General features: G+C 35.9%; 1 protein-coding gene across 13 annotated transcripts in view; it reads left to right on the top strand.

The window, feature by feature from the left end:
• Positions 1-22,192, top strand: part of Apc (APC regulator of Wnt signaling pathway) — a 120,252-nt gene that overhangs the window by 75,342 nt on the left and 22,718 nt on the right. For all 13 annotated transcript variants that reach the window (XM_087180861.1, XM_013071129.3, XM_013071128.3 and 10 more), the window contains 3 exons: positions 3,731-3,814; positions 10,312-10,413; positions 21,339-21,434. In XM_087180861.1, coding sequence (XP_087036987.1) covers positions 3,731-3,814; positions 10,312-10,413; positions 21,339-21,434 — 282 coding nt within the window. The remainder of the gene's footprint in view (positions 1-3,730; positions 3,815-10,311; positions 10,414-21,338; positions 21,435-22,192) is intronic.

Here is a 22,192-nt window from a genome sequence, read left to right as displayed (position 1 = left end):
TTACAATGCATATAACCTATGACCAGAATATGTAAAGAATTCTTAGAGCTCATTAATAGACAACCCAATTAAAAAGTAGACATAAGAAGATGATAAATAGCCAGTATAGCACAAGGAAAGGTGTGCAATTCTAGAATCAGAAAAATACTAATCAGTACAATAACAAGATTGAATTCTACACTCATTAGGGAGATAAAGTTAAAAGTTTTAAAAGCCTTGTCATGACTTTTTCTTCTAGTTGGATTCTCTCCCTTTGCATTTAATTTGTCATGTCCAATGGATTCATTCTGCTGGGCTTCCTGGGCTTGTGATCCTGTGTCTTTTCCTAGGGTATTGTCTAAAATTTTTTGGAGTGCCAGTTTGATATTCATGAAGTTCCTGAGGTGCTCTTTGTCATGAAAGTATCTTATTTCTCCATCAATTTTGAAAGATAGTTTTTCAGGGTACGTCAATCTGGGTTGGAGGCTATTTTCCTTTAGGGTTTGAAATACATCCCTCCAAGCTGTTGTTGCCTTGAGGGTTTGCATTGAGAAGTCTGCTGTGATTCTGATGGGCTTCCCTGTGTATGTGATTTGTTTCTTTTCTCTCACTGCTTGTAGAATTTTGTTCTTCTGTTGGATTTCTGGAATCCTAACTATTATATGCCTATGTGTAGATTTTTTTTGATCAAGGTTAGCTGGAGTCCTATATGCCTCACTTATCTGTATGTCAAGTTCTTTTCTCCTCCTTGGGAAGTTTTCTGCCATCACTTCTGTGAACAGTTTTTTTATGTCATCTGCACTCTCTCCTCTTTCTTCATTGACTCCAATCAGTCTTATGTTATTCTTCTTTGCATTGTGTAGCAGCTGCTGGATTGATTTCTCGTGTTCCTTTACAATTTTGAAGCAATTTTTCTCTTCCTGGTCACTAATTGCAATCTTTTCTTCTATATGTGAAATTCTATCCTCACATTGGTTCATTGTGCTGTGCACACTTTCAGTGGAGTTTTTAATCTCCTGGAAATCTGTTTGCATCTGTTTTATGGATTCCATTTGTTTCCTATGTTGGGATTCCATCGTATTCCTCAGATCCTCTATTTTTTTATGTGTCCTCTCTAGATTTATTAATCATGTCTTGCACCATGAGCACAATCTTTGCTGTTATCTGAGTAATTATTTCTGATTTCATTTTTCCCAGATCCTCTTTTGTTGCCAGTTCAGAGAGTCCAGGTGGTTGAGTATCAGATTGTTCCATCTCATTTCCCTTTGGGGTTGCTGTAGGTGATCCAGAAGTCTATTTTTGAGGCTTGTTTATGTGTCTTCTCATTTCCACAGAGCGGGGGCATGGTTCTGGCACCCGCGCGGCTCACCTTCTCTGCCCTAGGAGCTTGGGATGGCGGCGGGGGAGCTTCCTTCCGGGTGCTGGGACCGGCTTACCTTCTCTGCCCTAGGAGCTTGGGATGGCGGCAGGGGAGCTTCCTTCCAGGTGCTGGTACATTGTGATTCTTATTTACACTTTCAGTTTCTCACACCAGAGAAGCTACTCAGTATTTACACATATCTGTCCTGTGTATTTCACTTAAGAGTATGGCCTCAATGTGCATCCATTTAGCTATAAATGACTCTAGTTTCTCATTCTTTATGGCTGAGTAGTGCCCCATTTTGTTAAAAAAAAAACAACCCACGTCTTCTTTATCCAGTCTCCAGTTGATGGGCAGTTGGGCTATTTTCAAGTTTTAGCTATTACAAACAGTGGTGCTGTAAACATGGGTGTGCATAAATTGCTGTGGTATGATTCTTTTAATTCTTTTGGGAAGATACCCAGCAGGGGAATAGCTGGGTCATATGGGACCTCTAATCCTAGTTTTTTGAGGTATCTCCATATTAATCACCACCATGGTTGCACTAGTTTGCACTCCCAATTAATCTACTATTTCTAACAATTATTAAGTTGTACTTTTATAATTGGGTCTTTAATTCATCCTGAATTTGCTATTATATATATTATGGAAGTAGGGATCTAATTATGTATAAGTATACTCACATGCATACCCACATACATGGACAAAAATATATCCATGAATCTGACTTCATATGTGTATTATGTATGTATCCACATACGTACATACATGCAAAATATTTGTCAACTAAATTTCTCCATAACATTTATTGGATAGTGAACTACTTCCCCACTGATCTAAAATGCTGTCTCTGTTGTGTACTAAGTTTATGTATGTGACTATTTCCACGCTCTGTTGTCTTGGTCTATTGTAGTTTCTCTGTACCTGCACTAATACTGCATTTCCTTTCTTTGCTGTTTTATAAATCTCAATACCTGGTAGAATGAGTTAATGTAGTTATAATGTAATTGGTTAATAATGTAGTTGTATTCTGCTGCATTATTCTTTCATTGAAAATTTAATTATCAGCTTGCTTAATTCAAAGAAAAGTTTTATATGCTGTTTGTTAGGAGTCCATTGAATTTTTATAGGTTAAGAAGTCATATCTTTGCAATATCGAGCCTGCTTGGTTGAAAAGATAGACTCTGGAGCAAGACCTCCGTGGTTCAGATCCCAGACCTGACACTTACCAGCACTATGATCTGGGCAAACTCTCTGCCTCTGTTTCTTATTAATAAACTACAGATAATGATAAATTGTAAAATACAAGGCTTAGATGAATTAATACATGTAAAAGCACTTAGAACCTGGCACATCGAAAACCCGCAGTAAATATTAAGTATTATTATTAATTTTATATCTCCATTTAGATCTTTATGTCCTTTTTGTTGTCGTAACCAAATTTATGCTCAGATATCTTTTATTGGTGGAGCAGGTAACCAGAAAAAGTTTGAAAACCAACTTCTAATATTACTATTCCTCATTGAAACAATTATATTTATAATATACAGTTTTTGATACCTTAACATTAGGATGTCAAATATAAAATTATTACAAAAAGTGCTTAACATTTTAAAAACACTTTTCCCACATTGTTTCAATTCCATGTCATCATTCTGTATTTACTGCATAGTGGCCATTTGATGGTCTTGCTATAGTGGGGAAACAAAAGCTGTGCCATCTTTGTGATCTTTTATTGAAAATGTAAGTAATGTTTAACTGCAGTAGGTATTTGAAAAGTCTGAAAAATACTGCTGACTCATAACAGGAGTAACTTTAGGTATTCTACTGTTTAAACCCTGATATAACAAATCAGATGTTTTTTCCCCTGTATCTTAATCTAGATTTATATAAAACATTAAATTCAGGTGTAATTTTCACTTTCTTGAAATATATTTGAGAATGACTTCAGGAGGGTTTGTTGGGAATGGAACCTAAGGCCTTCCACATGCTAAATCTGGACTGTACCACTGATTACACCCTTAGCCCTGAGAATAACTTTTAAATACTGATTTTCATAATATATACACCATGAAATTTGATATATGACTTGTATTTGTGCAGTTTTATGAAATATATCTAAAGACCTCTTAGATAAAGTTCAGTGTTTTAAAAATTGAATTAACTCCAATTTGTCATTGATGTGTGTGTATGTTTCTCTGTGTGTGTGTGTGTGTGTGTGTGTGTCTGTGTATTGCTTACATTAAAGTGACTTGGTATTAACCTGAGCTATTGATAGTCATGGGATTATTATGTGTGAATAATGTATTTTATTTTAATTATTAGTGTTCATTAAATACACTACTATTTTTTAATAAAATTTGCCTAATTGGGTCTCCTATTTTATTTTAGCGAAGAATAGCCAGAATTCAGCAAATAGAAAAGGACATACTTCGTATACGACAACTTTTACAGTCCCAAGCAGCAGAAGCAGAGGTTAGTAAATTGCCTTTTTGTTTGTGTATAAATATAGGTAGTTGAGCTGGGCATGGTGGCACATGCCTGTAATCCCAGCACTCAGGAGGCTGAGGCAGGAGGATCACTGCAAGTTCCAGGCCAGCCTCAGCTACATAGTGAGTTCAAGGTCAGCCTGAACTACATAGCAAGACCCTATCTTTAAAAAAAAATAAAAAAATAAAAATAAAAATAAATAAAAAATAAATAAAAAATATATATATATGTAGTTACTCTTAGAAAAGAAAATAAGTAACATGGCATCATCAAAATATGGATATTCTTCTAGAGAGTTGAGGTACTTTATAATTTTTAATGGAATTAAATTATCAAAATCTTTGACTTTTGATTTTTCATAATATGCAGTTAAAATTTGTAGAGCCATCAGTATAGATACCTCACATCAGCTACCAATTTACAAGTCAAATAATTAGCTATCACAATCTGTAAGCTTTTTCCTTGTATATAATCCATAGTAAGAATTGATCATAAACATTTACCTTTGCTTACTCCACAAACCCCATTAAAATGATAGTAAAAGAATAAAATGAAGGGCTGGGGATTTAGCTCGGTGGTTCCACTGCCTTCCTCGCAAGCGCAAGGTCCTGAGTTCAATCCCAGGTACCAAAAAAGAACGAGGGGGGGTGGAGAGGGAGAGAGACAGAACCAGGGGAGTAACAAGAATAAAATTTGATATACAAAATGCAACTATTCTATCATGTTGTAGAGAATTGATCCCTAAATCAACAATAAAAAAAAAATCATGAAGCAACCCAGTGTATATTATGAATTCCAAAAGGTTCCAGAACAAGCTATGCTAGTTACCTCTGGTTGTAAGGAGAAATAAAGAGGGGAGGCCCTAAAAACAAGGTGATTGAAAATCTGTTAAGAAGCAGATGTGAGAATATATCATCTAATACAATATTACTCAATAAGGTTTATATCAAGTTGCTTTCTAGAGGACTTGGACCAAGAGACAGAGCCTAATAAATTTTTAGCCAAAGGACAAGGGTGTGAAGTAAAAGATCAATGTAATAATGTTCTTTAAGAAAGAAGAGATCAACTAAGAAAAGTTGGCTGCTAAGAAGATGAATAATATGAGATATAACCAGTTTTTAGGTGTAAAAGTCATTTATGATCTTGAGAAGAGCCAACTCATTTTAGGGAGATTAAAATTATTTATGACTATAAAATAAAAGCCATTACTACCCCAAAAAAAGAAGCAGATGAAGCCTCTAGAACATAGCTAGGTGAATGCTGCTTTGCAATTCTAACAAAAAATGAGTAATTTTTTCCTTTGGAAAGGATGAGAGTCTTTATTTAGGGGTAAGCCTAATGTAATTTAAGTTGGTGACACCATGTGTAAAACTGAAAAGAGTGCCAGGCATGGTGACACACACCTATAATCCTAGCATTTGAAAGGCAGAGGCAGGGGGACTGCCAGAGTTTGAGGCCAGCCTGGGCTACATAGTGAGTTGGAGGCTGATCTGAACTACATAGCAAAACCTTGTCTCAAAAGAAACATACATACATACATAGCAAACTAAAGATTTCTTACATTGGAAGCTTCACCAGCACATCAGCCCAGCTAGACCAAGTACAGGGTCACTATAGTTGACAGACTCCATCCCTCAGACATAGAGCTTCATTCAGTTTTTTCATAGATAGCCCACTCTTAAATATGCATAGACACTAATGACTATTAAAATTTTTTGAAGAAAGTTTCTAATAATGATTATAGTGATAGATCATTTATTCTTGTAGGAAGAAGAGAGCTTCAAACATAAAACTAACATTAATATTAACAATAAGAAAAGATAGTGCATCCATGAAATAAGAAAAGGATAGTATATACAAAATTTAGAGAATAAGAAGAGTCCATAGGAGTTAAAATTATAATAGCAGAAACAAAAAAAAGCTCAATAAAAAGGTTAAAAGATAAATTTCTCAAAAAATAGAAACAAAAAGACAAGAGAAAAAATCAGAATCATCCTAGGAATATTTTATATCAAAATAAAAGGAGCTACAGAAAGAAAACTTTTAAAACTATAGAGGTGGAATCCAACATATAAAATAAATTAAAATTTTGTAGAACCAAGGAGCATAGTTTTCCAAATAAAAAGGTCTTTCTAATATTTGACACCTCAGATGAAAATAATCCCACAGTAAGGCACATGATGGTGAAATTCACATCACTGAGAATAGAAGGAAAATCTGAATACCTGGAGAAGAAAGGTGAAACAAATTTTCACACAAAAGAACAAGAACATAAATAAGTTTAGACTTTAAAAAGCCAGTACTGAAAGCTGGAAACTAGGGAAGCAGTTTCTTTAAACTTTTTGAAAGAAAACTGTTTTCAGGTAGTATATTTTGACACCAATTCTTTGACATCATTGTGTCTGCCAGTTCAGCTCAGTTCTGATCTTAACTTACCTGGATTTAGGGTTAGCCCCCAGAAGTGTTTTTTTGTTCTTGTGATACTGGAGATCAAACCAAGTAGCATTCTACCGCTGACCTCTATACCTAGTCCTTCTTATTTTTCATTTTGAGACAAGAGTCTTAAGTAAGTTGCCAAGGCTGGCCTCAAATTTGCTATCCTCCTCCCTCAGCCTCCCTATTAGCTTGGATTACAGGTGTGTGCCCCCATACCTGGCTAGACTCCCACAAGTTTCAAGTGTCCCCAAGCGACCCACTGTTCTGCTAGCTGAGTGTAAATTCCATCCAAGTGGGTGTACTGCAGTACAATTCCATTCCAACCTAACCAGAGTTAGCACAGACCCTGCAGATTAAAGGCAAAGTTCTTAAGGCTGTCCCCAACTTAGATACTAGTGACTAGTTTTGGTTATCCCCAACTCACCCACACATCTCTCTCGAAGATTACAAATGTAGGGCTTTCCACAACCACCTGAACTTTTAATTCAGTAGAATGACTCCCAGAACTCACTGATAGCTCTATACTTGGGATTATAATTTTAGTATAAGAGCACAGATCAGGAAAAGCTAAATGAAGAGACACCTGGGACAAACTCCAGGGAAGGGGAAGGGTTCAGAGATGTACAGAGATTGCATGCTCTCTCCTGATGGAATCTGGACAATATAATCTTCATTTTCAGGACTAATACAAGTTTATTTCAGGTTGGGGACTTGTTCGTGCTTTTTGTATTCAGAGATGTAAAAATATGCAACCACTTGAAAAATAGATTTGGCAGTTCCTCAGAATATTAAAGAATTACCGTGGTGACCCAGCAGTCACACTCAGGTGTCTAAGAAAAATGAAGAAAACATAGGTCCACACAAACACTTTAACTTGGATGTGTGTAGCAGGCCTATTCATTGTGGCCCAAAACTGGGAACAGTGCAAATGGCTATAGACAAAACGTGGTATATTCTTACAGTGGGATACTGTTCTGCAATAAAAAGTAATAAATTACTCGCACATAGTATAATATGGATGAACCTTAAAAGCCTGCTGAGTGAAATAAACTAGAAACATAAACTCATTTATATGAGATGTCCAGAAAACACAAACCTATAAAGACAGAAAATAGATCAGTGGCTGCCTGGAGCTGTGAGTGGGAATAAGAACTAATTGTAAGTGGACAGGAAGGCTCTTACTGGAATGATGAAAGTGTTCTAAAACTAGGTTGTAGTGATACTTGGTCATTTTACTGAAAATCACTTAATTGTGCACTTAAAATGTGTGACTTTTATGGTATGTAAATACCTCAACAAAATTGTTTTTAAAAAATTTTCCCCAGTCCTATCACCTAGGGTAGAAAACCTTGGAGAAGTTTTACAGCAACTATGGCAATGAGGAAACTCAAATTTTTCTTTCATAGGAATCAGCAACAGTCTCTCTTGTCTCTAATATTAGTAGAAATTTTGTACAATGATCCAAGAATTCACATGGGCCTGTAGCCTTGGGACAATGGAAAAAGCAAGGGAAGCAATTAAGGAAAGAAGAAGGAGGAAAAAAAATAAAGATAGTAAATATTAAATAGTAGATTTGGCTCTGGAGTCAGACTAGCTGAGTTGTAATTCCAGTTCTGACTCTACCATTTGCTAGATGCATAACTGAAAACCAGTTACTAATGTTCTTTGTGCCTCTGTTTCTTAACTGCAAAATGGAGACAATACCAATACTTCAGAGGGTTGGTATGAGGATTACATAAATCAATAAGTGCTAAGTGATTAGTGCATAGTAAACATTAGATTTTCTTAAAAACTTTTAACATATTCATATCATCACTTTTATTTTGATGGTCCTGGGAATTGAACCCAGGGCCTTCTCAACTAAGCTACATCTTCAGCCTGTCTATATTTTTTATTTTGGGACAGGGTCTTGTTCTGAGTTGCCCAGGCTGGGCTCAAATTTGTGATCCTCCTCCCTTCACCTCCTAGACTACTGACTGGACTCTAGTTCTTGTACTCCTGTATTCCTGTTTACCTTTTCCAGAGTATCATCCCTCATTTAGATAGGTTAATACATTAGCCTCCTAACTACTTTGCTCTATGTTTCCTGCCTGATTTATACCATTTAAAATTTGACATGTCAATTTACATGCTATTAATACATTAGTATTAATTATGTGGGGCAATAATGAGGTGGCCTCATTTTAACTTTAAAAAGGCAAGAGTACCTTCTATTCACACTCAGATTCAACAAAATCAGTAAGTGTTCTTTGTGTGTTTGTTTTTTACCATCTTACTTTCCCCCCTTAATGCTCCAGCCACATCATAATCCACCACCACTACCACCATCCTAGCACAAAGCCTTTGCACTGAGCTACATCCCATCCCATTTTAAACTTTTGAGACAGGGTCTCATGAAGTTGCCTAAGCTGGGCTTGAGTTTGCAGTCCCCGCGCCTCAGCCTCTGGTAGTGCTGAGATGGCAGGTGTGCACCACCAGCTGTGGCTCATAATACTTTCATTTAGTGCAACAAGCCACATTTTCTCCCCTCTTGGGTCCTATTTACCTAGACTGCCCTTTCTCTGTTCCTCCACCTTTTTCTAGTTAACTATTAATTCTTGTTTGTTTTTTTTGGTACCAGGGTCGTTGAGCTTGCAAGACAAGCGACTAAACCACTGAGCTAAATCCCCGGCCCAGTTAACTATTAATTCTTGAGTTCTCTATTTAAGTGGCACATCCTAACACAGCTCTTTCCCAAACCCCAGGCCATGTCATATCACTGTTAGCTATTGTTACAGTGCCTTATACTCCTCTTTTATAGCACTTGTCAGTTTTAACTGTTTTCTCATTATTTGATAGTATAAATGGACTGTAAGCTTTTAAAAAAAATTTTTTAATAGACTGTAAGCTTCAAGAAAACATAAAACAATGTCTGGTTTTGCTAGCACTGTAGCCCCCAACACTTATGACAAGTAACTGACCAAGGCAAATGATCAGTAATTATTTTTTCTTTAAATATTTTGACATCTTCTCTTGTGTTAGTATCACATCTTTGTAGTCTTAGTGGTCTTTGATTCATTTGTCTCTGTTGACTTTGTGTCTTTCCACTCTTGATTTTTATTGATTTTCATAGTATGAATTTCAGGTGATGCTGTTTTTTTCTTGTTTTTGAATTACTGGGTGCTACCCCACTTTTGCTTACATGTAACTACAGCATTGATAGAAATGTTGCATGTAAATTAGATTTTTAAGTCATATTTTAAAATGGTCCAGGAAAGCTTGATGTTTAAAGAAACTCCAGTGGAAGCCATTTTGTGTAATTATCTACTATTATGTCAAGTGTTTCAAGTGCAAACTTTATTTTAGAGTATCATTTTTCTAGACTAAGCACATAAGGGCTTCTGTATAAGATAATAGAAAAGTGTTTTATTTTTTGGCTCTACAATGAAGTTTTTACAGAGCGACTGCTTTGTACTAGATGTAATCTGTTTTGAAATGACTGCTTTTAATAGATATAATCTTTCATTTCATATAACAGATGGTGGTTGCATTAGAACAATTCTCAGTTTTGTTCATTATTAGAATCTAAGAGCTTGTCATTTGCTTTCACGTGACTTACTAACAGAAAATCTGTATGTATTCTATGTATAAATATGCCTACACAGAAAGTATTTGTAAGCTTAAGTGATAGTTTAATTGTTGTATTTGCAGCTCCATTTAATGTCAGAAGTGTGTGATTTTGCAGAAAAGACAGTACTTGGTCTCATTGGGTTTTATTCCTGATAGTGATATGAGCACAGCTGGTGGAGGATGGTGTTTCTGTGAGTCTCAGAAAATCCTTTGTCTTGTGCAGCTCTAATACTCAAGGGACACACTTCACTTTCCTCTTACTGAAATAGTCGACTGCTAGACACGCTGGAGGTTATGAAGTGTAACATGCAGTTCCATGCCTTGTCAGCCTGGGTAATTGATGAATTCAAAGCTTTAAAACAAAAAAGAAAACACGCTGTGGTCTAAGAAAGCGAACATGATTTTTGTATGTAATGATGTTAACTCTGTGTTACCAGAGGTCATCTCAGAACAAACATGAAGCTGGCTTACACGAGGCTGAGCGGCAGAATGAAGGTCAAGGAGTGGCAGAGATCAACATGGCACCTTCTGGTAGTCAGGTAAATAAACTCTTCTATTATATTTTTAAATCAATGCTTTAAATATTCAAAAAAGAGTATGGAAGAGGATGGTTCTTAAAATGATCTGTAAATCTTAACTATTTCCTTAGGAGGATATATCCAGAAGTATTCAGTACCAAAATGCTTTTTTTCCCTTTTATTACATATTAGCTGTAATGCTGACAAAATTTGTAAATATATTTTAGAGCTCTAGATTGTTTTTTGTTGTTGTTGTTTTGTTTTTTGGTACCAGGGATCGAACTCAGGGCCTTGTGCTTGTGAGGCAGGCGGCAGAACCACTGAGCTAAATTCCCGGCCCTTAGAGCTCTAGATTGTGTGTCTATGTTAGTCTAAAACAATTAGTATAAGTTTTTTTTGAAAAACAGTTTGGCTAAATATGTTACGGGACCTAGTTATTCCTGGCATTGAATAGGTATGCTCTCTCTCTCTAAGCCATTCTGTATGTTTTTGTTTTTTTAAAAATTATCATAAGGACTTTGTTATAGTTCTTATTTTCTGTTATATTTCAAGATTACATATATCTAGAAATTTAAGTCTTATTGAAAAACTAATTCTAATGTTTATTAAATAAAAGATATAGCACATTATTCTTATTTTTTTATTTTTTAGTACCAGGGATCGAACTCGGGTCCTTGAGCTTGTGAGGCAGGCCAGCAGAACCACTGAGCTAAATCCCCAGCCCAGCCACCAATTTTTTATTAAGAGTTTTATTAAAACACAACCTAATATGACAGAACTTTTCTTTGGGGTGTCCTATGTTCCCCACATTTCCTACAATGAATAGTTTTATGTTTTAAGTGAGTGATTATTTTTAAAAATAGAATTTCACTAATATGGCCTTAACTTTCCTATCGTCAGCATAAAAATACTATTTTTTTAATTTTATGAAAAAATAAAATTTCATAGTCAAGTAATAAGAGAATGACAGTTATTACAATGTGTATCGTTAATGTTCAAAGTACTCAGAGTATAAGACATAAACCAAAAAGATTCTTACAAAAAAGAAATAGATAATAACACAAAACTTTCTTTTCGATAAACTAAGATAAACTAGTAGTACAAATGAAACAAAATAGCACTTTTTTTGAAGGCAGGGTCTCACTATAGGTCAGGCTAGCCTTGAATTTACTATATAGCATGTATATTGAAATATTTTTCAAGCAGTAGAATTTGTAATTTGGGAAAGTACTTGAACTTCTCCCTACTTCCTATTTATCTCTTTTCTATTTTGATCTTTATTTGTGTGTGCAGTTAAGTCCCAGACTTACAAATGAGTTCCATTCCAGGAAAACGTTTGTTAGATTCACGCAAATCCAACACAGTAAGTCTTATACAATACACCTGTGAATCTTATATAGCATACTTGTGAAAGTTCGCAACTCAAATGCTCATAAGTCAGGGATATATATATATATACATATATTTTTTTTTTCTTATATGAGAAACACTATAGTGTTTCTCATATAAGAAAAATCATGCAGGGCTGGGGATTTAGCTCAGTGGTGTCACCGCCTGCTTTGCAAGTGCAAGGTCCCGAGTTCAATCCCTGGTACCAAAAAAAAAAAAGAAAAGAAAAATCATGCAGTATTCATGCTTCTGTGTCTGACATTTGACTTAACATTATGTTCTCAAGTTGCATTTATTTACCTACAAATGCCTCAAGTTTATCTTTCTTTATGGCAGCATAGTTCTCCGTTGTATATAAATATCAGTTTCCTTATCCATTCATCTATTGATGGACATATCACTGTTTCCAAGATCTTAGCTATTATAAATCGTGCTGCTATTAACATGGGCATGCATGTATCCTGCAATATGATGATTTTAACTCTTTGGGAAGATACCTACGAGGGGGATAACTGGGTCAAATGCAATTTCTGGTTTTAGTTTTTTGAGGAATCTCCACATTGATTTCTATAGTGGTTAAACTAGTTTATATTCCCACCATCAATGTATTAGTGTTACTTTTACCCACATCCTCGCCAGTATTTGTTATATTTCTTTTTTGTTGTTGTTTTTGTTTTATGGGGGGCTTGTTAGCCATTCTTTCTGGGGTAAGATGCATATCAGTGTAGGTTTATTTGTGCTTGTTTGTTTTGCTTTCTGAGACAGAGTCTCGCTATATAGTCCAGCCTGGCCTCAGACTCACAGCCATCCTCTTGTCTCAGCCTCCCTAGTGCTGAGATTACAAGCATTCACCACTATGCCCAGCCTCAGTGTAGTTTTAATTTGCACTTCTCTGATGGCCAGCAATGATGAGCATTTTTTTCATGTGTTTATTGGCCATTTGTACTTCTTCTCCTGAGAAGTATCTGTTCTTTTTGGTTGCCTGTTTTTGGATTGGGTCTTTTATTTTGGGTGTCTCATTTTTTTGAGTTCTTTTTGTATTCTTGTTGTTAGTCCTCTGTCATGGCATAGCTGGCAAAAATTTTTTCCTATTGTGTAGGTTGACTCTTCCTTCTGTTGGCTGTTTCTTTTGCTGTACAGAAGCTTTTTAATTTGATATGACCCCATCTGTCGACAGTGTTTCTTGTGCCTTTGGAGCTCTGTTCAGAAAGTTAATCCCTATGCTTCTGTCTTCAAGAGTTGTACCATTTTATCATCCAGTAGATTGTGTTTCTGTTTTAGGATTTATATCTGTTCCCTGACCTCATAGAACCTACATAGTACACCATGCAAATGTTAAGAATGAGAAATTGGCCAGGCATGTGGTGCTTGCCTGTATAATAAATTCCCTACTTATGAATTCATTCTATTCCAGGAGAATTATTCATAAGTCTGATTTGTTCACAAGCTGATGGTGAGTCTTATACGCCTGTAAAGTTCACACCTTGAATGTTCATAAGTTAGGGACTTACAGTAATCCCAGCATTCTTGAGAGGCTGAGGGAGAAAAATCACAAGCTTAAGTCCAGCCTGGGCAAATGTAGAGACCCTGTCTCAAAATTTTTTTAAACATGAAAAAGGGGGGCCAGGGATTTACCTCAGTGGTTCTGTAGCCTGCCCCGAAAGCGCAAGGATCTGAGTTTGATCCCCGGTATCAGAAAAAGAAAAAGGGCTGGGCATGTATCTCAGTGATAAGGTCCTGCACTGAATTCCTAGGGCTGTAAAAATAAATTATTAATTAATATATTTATAGCTGTTTATTAAATATCTACCTTTTGTTTCAGCCTTTCCTTTTCTATTTTACCCACCATATTATAATCAAAATGGTCCTTCTAAAATAGAAATCTGATTGTATCATTTACTTATTAAATTTTTCAATGACTTCTCAATACTCATGGAATAGAATCCAGATTCTTTATGTTGCTTACTCTTCTAGCAGTATTTTGCACTGCCCCAATTTCTCACGATTCCGTCAACTTCAATTCTTCAGCTCCTTGAATCTGTCCAGGCCTTCCACGTGACATTCACTTTGCCTAGAAATTTCTTCTGCCTCAGTTCACTTGTATGTGTTTTACTCGTGCTTCCCCTGGGTATTTTTCTTGTGCCTGTCTCCTTGGAATAAATAAAATACTCTCAGCTACCTTATGTCTGCACTTGTAGGACTTGTTCCAATTTATTGTTGTCTGCCTTCCTTTTAAAGTCCTTTGAGCTGCACTGTATTGCTTTTGTTCACCATTGTACTCCTGACAACCAGCGTAGTGCCTGACCAAGAGTAAGCATTTCATAAATGCTAATTGGATGTTAACAAATATTATTAGCTTAGAAAAATAATTATAACTCTTGTAGTTTAAAAAGTGCATATATGAACTCTCATACATTTATATACATGTATATGCACAGAGAAATGACTCAGAATGTTACTAATAGTATTGCTAAGTGTTAGGATTTTTGTGGTTTTTACTTTCTTGTTTATACCTTGTGTATTTAAATTGTTTTTAAATGAATGTGTGAAGTTTTTATAACAATTATAAAACCATTTCCCTTGTGGAAAAATAGAAGGAACTACTGTCTCAATTTTCTTTGCTGATTACTTAGGTTGTCTCCCTGCACAGTCCTTTTAGGGAGCATCATATTATTTATTTTGGTGTAAGGATTTTAGTAGAAGAAAGGATCTACTAGAAATAGTAAATCAAGAGCTGGGCACTGAGGCTCACACCAATAATCCCTGCACTCTCAAAGGCTGAGGCAGGAGGATCAGAACCTTAATCCCAGCCTGGGTGACTTAGGGCGAGCACATCCTAGAATTAAAAGGGAGGGGATGAAGGTCAGTGTGGAGGCCTTGGTTTCAGTCCCCTATCACAGGGCAGGGTGGAGGGGTGATAGTATTGTGGATTCAGTGTTTGTTTGACAATATCCATGTTGACTTACCCACCAAATCAGTGGTTTGCATGACAATAATTCTGCCATGTATATATCTAGTTACTTTCAATCACTGTTTTAAAACAACACTATAGCTACTCTCAAGCGCTAATGTATGTGAGTAATTTCTACCAATGGGTCTGTGATTGTTATACCTTTTTGTTATTCCTTTAACTCTAGTCTTAGCTATTCAAGAGGCAGAGACAGGAGGATCATTTAAACCCAAGAGCTCAAGATTAGCCTGGGCAACATAGAGAGACCCTGTTTCAAGAATGAAGATTCCTTAAACCTGTCTAAATAGGATCTATACACATGACAACATCTTGAGGTTTATTCATTTCTTTTGTTTTATTATTTTCTCCAGAGAAGATAACCACTGACACTCATTGAAAATGAGAATCAATCTCAGAGTTTCTGGGGAGTGTATGCTCCACCAAAGCACCTGTCCTGGTGCATTTATCTCTACCACCACACAGAAGTTCGTTCTACCCCCTCTCCTCTGGTTTTCTACTCAAGGAGAGTGATTGTTACAAAGTGTAAACCACCCTTTGTAAAATCCTTTTTTGATTTCCTTTGGTTTTTAGTATAATGATAATCCTTTATTATGATCTATAGAATCCACTTCTATCTGTCTTGTCAGCTTTAGGGCACATCCTGCTCTCACCACTTCCACCACAGTGGTCTTCTTCGAGTACATCAGGTTCACTGACTTCCTCTTGCAGCCTGTGCACCTCTTCTAGTTTTGCCCAGTCAACCCCAATTCATACATGTCTGATCTTAAGTATCACTTTCTCAGACAAGCTTGAATAGAAATCTCACTGTTACAGGCTATAGCATGTTTGTTTCTCCAGATTTGGAGTTTTACATTTATTTGTGTAGTTATTTGATTAATATCTGTTTCTGCCATTAGACTGCAAGCTCCAGAATGGTAAGAATTCTGTCTAGTTTTGTTCATGTTCATGCTCCACTGTCCTGGTAAATAGTAGGTGACAGTAAATAATTGGTGGTTGGAAGGAAGAACTGACATCCTTACCAGAAATAGGATTTCTTGACCTATGATTAATCACCCCAGGAAGTTCAGTGGAGAGAAAAGCTAGAAGTAAATTATACAAGCCAGATTTCTGCTTGCTTGGTGTGTAACTGTGTGAGTAATTCACTTATTAATGAATTCTTGCTTTTCTATTTGAACTTCACACTCAGATCTCTGATAATAGCTAGTAGGTTGTCATAAAATTTAAACAAAAATGGGGAAAAGATGAGATTTTAGGAGAATCCATTCTGCTGCTGCTAGTTTTTAAAACTTTTATATTATGGAAAATTTCAAATCACATACAAAGGCAGACAGAATAATAAAAGTGACCCACATGTACTACATCCACTTTAAATTCCTATTTTGAAGAAGATCCCAAAATTATTATTTGTTCCATAAACATTTTCACTTTGTATTTCCAAAAGATAAGAACACTTTCAAAATACATAACTAGTATCCTTATTGCATCCCCAAAGTAACAGTAATTACTTGATAGCATCAGATATCCAGTCAGTATTCAGATTTCCAGTTGTTGCATAAATGCCTTTTTCATAGTTTGACTCAGGCCCCAGATAGGGTTCATGAACTGAAATTTGTCAGTATGTCTCTAAAATATCTTCTAATCTGTAGTTTACCTCTTTATCTCTTTTTGAGAAAAACCAGTTCTACTTACTGAACTTTCCATACTCTGGATTTCACTGAAAACATCCCCATGAGACAATTTAACATGTTCTTTTATCCTCTATATTTCCTGTAAATTGGTAGTTGTATCCAGAAATTTTAGGGGTGGTTTTTTTTTGAGGGGGGGGACACAACTTTCATAGGTGACATGATGTTCTTCCATGAGGAAGTACATAATGTCTGCTTCTCTCTTTTTGTAATATTAACAGCCATTAATAATAACTAGAAGTCATAGAATTATCTGAAATAATTCCATAAACAGAAACTTCTCATCTACTATTTGATTACTTCTTGATTTAGTTTGTACAGAAAAGTCAAAATGTTTGCCTCTTTCCCCATATCTGCCATGTTTGACAATGAGGTTAAGGTTGCTACTGTCTTTGTAGTGAAACTCTTTTAAATTACTTTCTAAAGTGAGCAACCAGAAGCCAGTTGTAGTGGTACACACCAATGGTCCCAGCCAAGGGAAGGCTGAGTAAGAAGATCACTTGAGTCATTTAAAAGTTAGCAAGCAGGAATATAGAAGAGGGACTCTAACCTAGCAGGTACATTTAAAATTGACTACAGATATTCCTCTTTTAATGACCTATCTATTTAAATGACTTTGGATTTAGAACCATGAAGCTTATAATCCTTGGAAGTGAGCTCAATAAAGAGTGCACTGATAAATTTTTCTGTACAAGCTGTTCAGGCTTAAGGCCCACCACTTGGTCTTACAACCTATCTTTTATTTTCTTGTACAGTTCTGTACATCTTATTGATAAAGCCTCAGTGTCTTTTTTTTTGTACAGTACACCTTGTTTATTCAGTATTGTAATTTTTGCTAATTTACTGTATAGTGCTGTAGTTTTATGTTCTGTTATACATACAGTACTGCATGTAAGAGTCATGCAAATAAAAGCAAAGTCATCAAGTTGGAGTTTTCTTTGACCATTTCTTTGTTCTGAATATTGTAATGTACATACTATATATTACAATGCCTAATTTAGTGACCAATTCATTCAACACCCTCGTCACAGGAGTGGCACTCAGTCATTAAGCGAGGAGTGCTTGTTGCTTATTGTATTTTAGGCACATTCACTAAGCATGTTGTGCAAATAAACATAGCATTCATGAAAAGACAGATGTCTTCAAAATATGTATTCTGTAATGTCTAATATTGGGGAAAAATAAGTACCTAATTTTTGGCAAAACAAGCAACCTCATGAGGTTTTTGCCTCAATATCCAAAATATATATGGTTTGCATGTTTTGATGCAGACAGGAGTGAGTTTGAGCACAGTCTTATGAGACCTGTTGATCATATATGATACAGGCAGAAGAGCTGTGCCAAGGGGCCAGAAAAATTTATCAGTGCACTCTTTACTGGACTCACTTCTAAGGATTATTTGCTTTGAACAGTTCCTCAGGTGATAAACTGATTTGGAGTGATGCTATATTTTATTTTAAAGACTATTGGACAGCAAGTGTTCTTAAAAACAAATCATTTTCATTGAAGTATTCTGATAATATGATATCTAATACAGATATTCCACATTTAACAACCTACTTGTTTAAATTGGAGTTTCCTTTGATCATTTCTTTGTTCTGAATATCATAATGTACATACTATATACATTTTCTCATTTAGCAACCAATTCATTCAACGACCTACTCACAGAAGGAGTACTCGGTCGTGAAACAAGAAATAGAGGCAATGTCTATATATCCCAGGTTGTTCTGTGTAGCTATCAGGAATAGTCACGCTAGTCATCCTCAAGTCACATTTGAGTGCCTATCATGGCAAGTGGATATTTAAAGACAAATAAGAGGAAAACAAAACAGAGAGGCTGATTCTGTTAAGAACTTTGAAGGGCTCCCCTCCGGCCATTTATCTTATCCACCTCTTTACTTCCCTGCCTGTTTTTCACCCCTTTTCACTTAGAAAACAGTATAAAATTCATTCACCAATGTTCACTATGTGCTTACTAAACATTTTCACTGTATCAAAACTGTTCTCCACCCTAGGTTGTGATGATGAGCTAGGTATATGTACTTTTTCTGCAAGAAGCTTATAAATTAGAAGCAGATGAGCAGTTTCCAAAAGTGTGTTAAGTACTATAAGAGGGCCAGTGCATAGTGCTATAGAAACACATGTTAGAAACCTAAAACTAAACCTAGGTTTGGGTGAGGTTTGTCATGAAGAAAGTTGCAAATTAACATAATCTGGCACCTAAAAGATGATTGAGCAAAGGTACAGTAAGTAATCTCAGTGAAAGATGATGTAGTCTGAGAGTTTCCTCACCTCAAATTGGAAAGAGTCGTTCAATCAGCAGATATCTGAGTATTTTAGAAATTTAGGAAATAGACTCTGCCAAGCGCTTAGGGGTTGGGTATGAGGGCTAAGAAGGAAAAGTCAAGAATAATTCCCAGGTTTCTGTTGTAGGCAGTTAGAGGGATAGTGATAGCACTAGGTGGAGAAGAGGAGGTTAGTGAAGGCGAATTATATACAGATTTGAAAATTTTAAGTGTAAAGATGTTAATTGTGAGACATCAAAGTTAGGAATGTCAGGTAAACTATTAGATATTTAGGTTTGGAATTGAGGAAAAAGGTGGAAAATGTGATGATTAAGGTGTGGAAGATTTTTGCATCCCTGGTGAGTATTCACTGAAAAGATGAAAATCTAGACTAAAGTCTCAAAGTCGTAGAATCTCCTTCCAAAAAAGAAGGAACAGAGCCTGGCTTGGTGGCTCATGCCTGTAAACCCAGCACTCAGGAGGCTGAGGCTGGAGGTTCTCCATGAGCTCAAGGCTAGCCTGGGCTTCATAGTAAGTTCAGGGCCAGCCTGAACTACAAAGGGAGACCCTGCCTCAAAACCCACCTAAAAAAGAAGAGCATTTCATTGACTTTTTCAGCACTATATCATATTGGACTATGGTAGCTTAAATGGAAAGTTACAAAGTCAAAGATCGCTCACTATCTTAGTTAACTCTAAAAATGTGTAGGTGTGAACTACCAAAGAGAGCAAAAGCCACTAGCTGATAAAAACTACAAGTTTGAGAAAAAAAATCTGGAGATTGTTTTGACTTTTTAAGGTAAAAGAGATGAGCATGTTTGAATGTTTCTGGGAAGGAACCAGTACAGAAAAATGTTGAAGATCCATAAAAATAAAAAGAAATGGGAGAAAAAATGGGTGCAGAGCACATGTAAAAGGATAGGCCTTAGAGAGAAAAAAGGGTCCATGTGATTAACAGCAGAAGGTTATGCGGGCAGGTAATTTTACTGGTCTGGTAGCAAGAAATTGAGGGAATTTTATCTATTGGCTTCTATTTTTCTATAAAATAGAAAGTAAAATTGCATGTGCTAAGGGAAAGAAAAGAACCTCGGTTTTCTACAAAATGAGACATGTCTAAAATAGCAACCCTGAGGAAAGAAAAAAACCATTAAGAAAACAAACCATGAGTACAGCACTGAGAGCACAGTGTACTAGTGACCATAAATGTATATGGGTAGCATCCTAGCAAGCTGAGTGATTTCTCGTGTGCTCAGATTTCTCAAATATTGCACAGCAGTTCATGCCTGGGTACTTTTTAAAAATAAAAATAAAGACAGACAATTGAATTCATCTACAATTGCAGTGTTTCCAGGCAGATATGATGGAATGACTGTGGAGAAAAGCTGCTGAAGGTAAGAGTTATGGAGGTGATGGACCACAAAAAAGGCTAAGCTGGAGTATGTACTAAAATCCATGCTCTATGGGCCAGGGATTTAGCTCAGTGGTTCCAGTGGCTGCCTCGCAAGTGCAAGGTCCTGAGTTCAATCTCTGGTACCAAAAAAAAAAAAAAATCTGTGCTCTAGATATTCTAGGCATTTCAAAGAAGCAGTGTCTTGAAGGCCAGATACAAAAGAAGCAAGGTGAAACTTCTTTGCTGTCCCTTCTCCATGCTCTGGGTAGTGCCAAGTAACTATTCTAAATTGAGAAGTATTCCTCGCAATCTAAGCACCATAAAGAATCCAGACCCACGAAGGAAGTTGAGACTGGAAAGGAGAGCCACTTTGGACTCTGTACTAATTAATGTTCTTAATCTGACTAGATTTCCCTGTGGAGGTGTAAGTGGACATTTATGCTTTTATGGGGGTGGATTTTGTTGTTGTTTTTGTTCATTAAGTTTATTGGTACATTTTAGGTATAACAAATAATAAATAACAACAATAAATAAATAATAATTAAGTTTATTGGTACATTTTAGGATACCATTCATCATTGGGAATTTGTACCTTTACATGATATATCTTGGTTCTTATTTTTTCCCCATTCCCCTGCTCTCCCTGCATCCCCTCCACGCCTCCCTATTTACAAAGACTTTATTTCCATTTTTTTATTTTCTCATATTTTTTCCTTTCCCTTCTTTCCTTTCCCCTACCCCTCCCACTTCTCATATTCCTTTAGACCTTTTCTTCCTATTTCCTACATTATCTATTATACATCTTGATCCTTATTTACACTTTCAGTTTCTCACACCAGCGAAACTATTCAGTATTTACACGTTTCCTGTTTATTTCACTTTATTTCAGTATGGCCTCAATGTGCATCCATTCAGCTATAAATGTCTCTAATTTCTCATTCTTTAGGGGCTGGATTTTAAAAGCCTCTCCTATTGGGATTTTTTTAAATCAGCTTTATCTAGGAAAGATTAATGTACAATAAAATGCACCCATATTAAATGTACAATTGAATGAGTTTTGACAGCTGTCAAATAAATTTTTATTTTGAGCAGTTCCAGTGGTCATACTTTTAATGATATATGTAATTGTTTTCCCTAAAGATGGTTCACTTTGGAGCACCTTCACATGAAGTTACCTATATTTATAATTTAAATTATGCTATTTATAATTTACTCGATTTCTAGGGTTCAGCTACACGAATGGACCACGAAACAGCCAGTGTTTTGAGTTCTAGTACACACTCTGCTCCTCGAAGGCTGACAAGTCATCTGGGAACCAAGGTAACAGAAGATTCTAAACCCTGATTGTGAATGCTTTGCTATGATATTCTTCATCTACATTTTTCAGAGAAGAATGCTAATTCAGTCTTTCAAAGAAATGACATCTTTTTATACAAAGAAATATAAAGGGGGAAAGGAGGATTATAAAACCTGACAGATTAGATAGTCGTTAATTCTTTTTCAGCCTCACCATCTACTTTTCTGGAAGTATCCTAAGCTCCAGCCAAACTGGCTTACTTCCCTGAGTAGCCCTTGTGACTATCTGCCTGTAAAATATTCTTATTCTTCTAAATGAGAAAAAAAACATCAGGTAGCTCTTTAATAAAGTTAAAATTTAACTCCAGATCTGTGCAACATCAACATGTAGTTTTTGCTATAAAGAAACTGTCTCATAGGGAATGATACTTTTGTGTGAAAACTGACAGTTAGAATACCATTTCCTTTTGAGCGATTTGTATGTAATAATAGCAAGGCTTTACTATTTTGAAGGCCAGATACTGTCCTAAATATGTATTATTTCATTGAATCTTAACAAGTATTAGGTAAATTTCTTCATGCAACTCAGAAAACTGAAGCTCAGGGAAATCAAATCAGTAACCTAGCATTACACAGCTTGCTTATAAGTGGTGAAGCGAAAATTTGAGCCTATGTCTGATGAAAACCCATTTATCCACAGCTTTATATTACCTTGCTAAAAGTTTCATACCTATTAGCTAGGTAATTCTCTGTTACATTATGGATGTTGAGCGGCATTTCTA

This window comes from Heterocephalus glaber, unplaced genomic scaffold (genome assembly GCF_053883595.1).
Source record: "Heterocephalus glaber isolate CG9 unplaced genomic scaffold, H.glaber_assembly_v1.0 deba00001465, whole genome shotgun sequence".
NCBI lineage: Eukaryota > Metazoa > Chordata > Mammalia > Rodentia > Bathyergidae > Heterocephalus > Heterocephalus glaber.
The sequence above is the reverse complement of the archived record's forward strand: the minus strand, read 5'-3'. Positions and strand labels throughout refer to the sequence as shown.